Source organism: Entelurus aequoreus, linkage group LG23 (assembly GCF_033978785.1).
Source record: "Entelurus aequoreus isolate RoL-2023_Sb linkage group LG23, RoL_Eaeq_v1.1, whole genome shotgun sequence".
Taxonomy (NCBI): domain Eukaryota; kingdom Metazoa; phylum Chordata; class Actinopteri; order Syngnathiformes; family Syngnathidae; genus Entelurus; species Entelurus aequoreus.
In genome coordinates this window covers 40,760,282-40,765,281 of record NC_084753.1, presented here as the reverse complement: position 1 = coordinate 40,765,281, position 5,000 = coordinate 40,760,282, and the positions used below count along the sequence as shown (strand labels likewise).

Genomic DNA, 5,000 nt, shown 5'->3' with positions numbered 1-5,000 from the left:
CTTTTTCTTATTGTGTTTCTTGCCGTTTTCCCAATTTTTGCTGTTGTTTTTTTATTGCCTAGGGCCAATGACAAGTGAGTCATAAAAAAAAAATAAAAAAAAAAAATAAAAATATATATATATAATATATATATATATATATATATATATATATATATATATATATATATATATATATATATATATATATATATATATATATAATATATATATTATATATATATATATATATATAATGTACGCGCACGCACACACAACTATTTACCTCAGCGAAGGCCTCACAGTCGCTGATGACGATGTTTGGACGGAATCGCTCCACGGTGACTTCCTTGTCCAACTTGCTGCTCAGATCCTTGACGGAGGCCTGGGACAACAGCATCACCGGCCCGCAGTCAGGGTACGCCACCTCCTGAAGGACAACAGTCAGCTTTAACAGTCAGGGTACGCCACCTCCTGAAGGACACAGTCAGCTTTAACAGGAAGGTCTTGTGGTAGTACTGGAGGTGAGGGATGGACACACGGTGTCCAACTCAAGGGCAACTGGGGGCCAAAACAGGATAAACATTTACAGACACACACCCCTCCCCCTTTTCACCTGTCACTCACACACCACTGACCTGTCAAAAGTTATACACTACTTTTTAATAGTTAGAAAATATGCTGACGGTCATTAGTATTATTTTTTATATTTTTAAATATTATTTCGAGTAAAAAAAAAGAAAAAAAAAGGGGTTCGGGTTCCGCTGCAAAAAATATTCGGACTGATTTTTGGAAGGTGTAAAAGTCATAAATATGCATGCAAACCAGCAAGTGGTGCTACAAGACTTTCCCACAAGATGGGTCAAAGCTTTTCTTCTTGTCACTCACGACAACTACAAAATATGACGATTCTACTAGGTACTAATGTAATACTAAATACTACTATTCTACCAAATACTCAATACTGCTTGTGGAGGGGGGCGTGGCCTGCGGGCCTGCCGCGGAACGGAGTGTGCAAGGACCAGCCTCGAAGACAGCGACAGGTGAGTAGATGGCCCAGGTGGGCCTTGTTATCTAATCACCTGTCGCCTTTATTAGCAGCAGCCGGAACGAGACACGGGGTTGGAGTTGGGAGTTGGAGACAGAGAGCGCACGCCTGAAAAAGACTGCTGAAAAGCAATCCAGACTGTTGAATGAAAATAAAAAGATTGTATTCAAACTGTCTACCGGGCTCACAAAGATCTATCGGACTCAGGAGAACCCTCGCAGCAGAGAGACTTTTACAGTGGAGCCCAACGTACATGAGTGCCGAAGATGGAAGCCGACCCCCTGGCAGCATTAGTGCGGGCTCTCGCAGAGGTGACAGCGGCCAGTCAACACCAGATAGAGGCGCTCCAACTCCAGCTGGCCCAGCAGACCCAAATTGGGCAGGCGTTGGCGGACCGGGTTGGAGCGGCACCGCCAACATCGGCGGCCGTCTTCGTTCCACGCATGGGGGAGACAGAGGACCCCGAAGGCCTTTATTGACATTTTTGAGGCCATGGCGGCGGCGTGTGGATGGCCCGAGGAAAATGGGGCGTGAGACTTTTGCCGCTGCTGGCGGGGGAGGCGTAGCGGGCGGCGCTTAGCCTGCTGGTGGACTCCCGCATGTGCTTCCCGGACCTGAGGCGGGCGGTGCTGGACCGGACCGGCTGCACCGCAGAGGATCACAGACGCCGGTTCCGGACGCTGCGCCTGAAGCAGGAGGACCGCCCGTTCGTGTTGGGGAAACAGCTGCGGGATGCGGCGACGCGCTGGTTACAGCCGGGCGAGGGCGACGACCAGGTGATGGAGCGGCTGGTCACGGGGCAGTTCCTGGAGGCGATCCCAGCGCGGACGGCGGCCTGGGTCCGCTACCACCGGCCCCAAGACCTGGCAGCGGCAGTGACGCTCGCAGAGGACCATCTGGTGATGCATCGCGAGGCGCGAAGGGAAAGGACCATGGAGGCAGCCGAGCGCCCGGCACCGCGCAGACCGAGCGCGTAGCGAGAGGAGGCGGCGGCGCGCCGCGATACCAGCCGCTCCATCACCTGGTCGTCGCCCTCGCCCGGCTGTAACCAGCGCGTCGCCGCATCCCGCAGCTGTTGCCCCAACACGAATGGGTGGTCCTCCGGCTTTAGGCGCAGCATCCGGAACCGGCGGCGGTGCAGCCGGTCCAGTCCAGCACCGCCCGCCTCAGGTCCGGCAACTGACTCTTTTTCTTGTGCTTCCTTGCAGGTCCCGGCTGCTGCGGATACAGTGCTTCCCGCGCAGACGGCCCTCAAACGCCTGGGCACGTGCGTCAGGGACCTCCATGCGTGGAGGTGAGGCAGAGGATCCGGGTTGTCAGCCCTCCGGCACTCTCCCCCGACTTGGGTGAGACGTACTGTATTCCGGTAAGGATACCAGGGAGTACACACCGGGCGATGGTGGATTCGGGCTGCGAGCAGTCTATGATCCACCAGAGGAAGTCAACACAGGTGAAAATTAGATGTGTTCATGGGGATGTGCACAAATACCCCGTGGTGCCGGTGGAAATTTAATATGGCGAACAAAAGCATAGTGTCAAGGTTGCTGTAAGTGCGCACCTTACGCACCCCTTAATCCTGGGTAACAAATGGGCGGGGTTTAACAATTTAGTGACGCAGTGTGTAGGGGTGCGTTCATGACCAGTGGGAAAGGGGAATATCCGCACGGTTCTCATCGGCGACGTGGGTTCATCCGACACTGCCGAGGGGGACCCCCACTGGCACCCCACGGAAGATTCCCCCCTCGAGCAGTCTCGGGATGACACTCTGCGCTCGGCCTGGGACCAAGTGATTTCCATCGATGGTCAGCTGGTGCGCTCGGGAACAGCGCGGGTATTCCCTCACTTTGCAGTCATTAGAGATAGATTATACAGAGTGAGTCGTGACACTCAAACAGGAATAGGAGATCACCCAGTTGTTGGTGACCGAAACGCCGTCGGGAAATGGCTTTCCAGGCGGCGCATTTTCACCCCATGGCCGGACACATGGGGTATGATAAGACACTCCACAGGGTAATGGTCCGTTTCTATTGGCCAGGCATCCGGGCAGACTTGCGCCGCTGGTGCGCGGCCTGCCCGGACTGCTAGCTGGTCAATCCAGCGGCCACCCCCATTACCACTCATGGAGGTCCCGTTTGAGCGGACTGGCATGGACCTCGTCGGACCATTTCACCCGAGCACACGGGGATATCGTTTTGCGCTAGTCCTGGTGGATTACACAACTCGTTATCCCGAAGCAGTGTCGCTGCGCTCCATCTCTGCAAAGAGTGTAGCGCAAGCGCTGTTTCAGGTCATCTCCCGAGTCGGAATGCTGTAAGGGATTCTGACTGACCAGGGCACGTCCTTTATGTCACGCACGTTAAAGGAGCTATACGGATTATTGGGGATCAAATCCATTCGGACTAGCATCTAGCGTACCACCCTCAGACCGACGGGTTGGTGGAGCGCCTGAATAGGACGTTGAAATCCATGATCCGTAAGTTTGTGCACGAGGACAAACCAAATTGGCATGAATGGTTGGATCCCCTGCTGTTTACAATGCCGGAGGTTCCCCAGGCCTCCACAGGGTTTTCCCCCTTTCAATTATTGTACAGCAGGAAGCCACACTGTGTTTTGGACCTCATTAAGGAAAGCTGGGAGGAAGGTCCAAGCCCCAGCAAAAATGAAATACAATACGTTATGGACCTGAGAGCAAAACTCCACACGGTGGGTCATTTGTCACGCGAGAATTTGCTCCGGGCCAAGGAACGTCAGTCAAGTCAAGTCAAGTCAAGTCAAGTCAAGTCAAGTCAAGTCAAGTCAACTTTATTTATATAGCACGTTTTCAACAACTTTTAAATTGAACCAAAGTGCTTTACAGGTTAAAAAAAGCATAAAGCAAAAAAAACAACTAAGCAAAACAAAAAAACAAACAAAGAACATACACAATGAATGTGCTAAACAAGATAGTGCAAATGCAATACGGTAAAAGGGGTCGAATAAAGAAGTTAAAAATATATATATAATTTGCAGAATAAAAATAATGAAAGTGCGACAAATTGAAAAATACAACTAAAACGAAGGGGTGGGAGGGGGGGGGACTAGAAATGGTGGCCTAGTGGGCGGACTCAGCTCGGGTCAAAGGCCAGCGAGAAGAGGTAGGTCTTAAGGAGGGTTTTGAAGACCCCCAGGCTCTGGGCTGACCTAATGTGGAGGGGAAGGCTGTTCCAGAGCTTAGGGGCGGCAACGGAAAAGGCTCTGTCCCCTCTGGTCTTTAGCCTGGATCTGGGGACCGCCAAAAGCATTTGGTCAGCTGACCTCAAGGCTCTAGACGAGGTATGGTGATGCAGCAGCTCGGTCAGGTATTGTGGGGCCAGACCATTTAGGGATTTAAAAACAATTAAAAGTAATTTAAAACCAATGCGGTGACGGACAGGGAGCCAGTGGAGTGAGGCCAGCACTGGGGTGATGTGCTCGCGTTTTTTGGTACTGGTGAGGAGACGGGCAGCCGCGTTTTGCACAAGCTGCAAACGGCGGAGTGATGCCTGATCAATGCCAGCAGTGCCTGTATAACAGGGGGCGCAGCTAAGAAAATGTTCACCGGGAGAGAAAGTGCTTGTATTACTCCCGACATCCAGCTCTAAATTACTCGCCAAGTGGCAAGGACCCTTTGTGGTCACACGGCGAGTTAGGGATGTAGACTATGAGGTCCGGCGTTCGGACCATGGCGGAGACACCCAAATTGACCACCTCAGCCTCCTGAAGGCATGCAAAGAGGCGGAGCCTGTTTCCATGGTGACGGCGGTCCATAACAGGACGCATTTAACGTTACATTCCCCCAATCATCAGTGAAGAAATGAGCATCACCTCATTTGGAGAGAAGAGAGGCTCCATGTTCGCAGCCTTCCTGGCCCTCATGGTGGCTTCAAAGTGCACCAAGCGTAAAGTCTTCTCGGCCCCCAGGTAGTCAACCAACCAACGAGACGCTTCATCGCCG

General features: G+C 52.2%; 1 protein-coding gene across 1 annotated transcript in view; it reads right to left on the bottom strand.

Moving 5' to 3' along the window:
* The window catches only part of LOC133641160 (mitochondrial amidoxime-reducing component 1-like), a 30,047-nt gene that overhangs the window by 14,214 nt on the left and 10,833 nt on the right, over positions 1-5,000 (bottom strand). The window contains exons 3-4 of the mRNA XM_062035069.1: positions 4,871-5,000; positions 266-409 (exon numbers count right to left, since the gene is read on the bottom strand). The exon at positions 4,871-5,000 is cut by the window's right edge and continues 33 nt beyond it. Of these exons, the coding sequence (XP_061891053.1) occupies positions 266-409; positions 4,871-5,000 (274 nt within the window). The remainder of the gene's footprint in view (positions 1-265; positions 410-4,870) is intronic.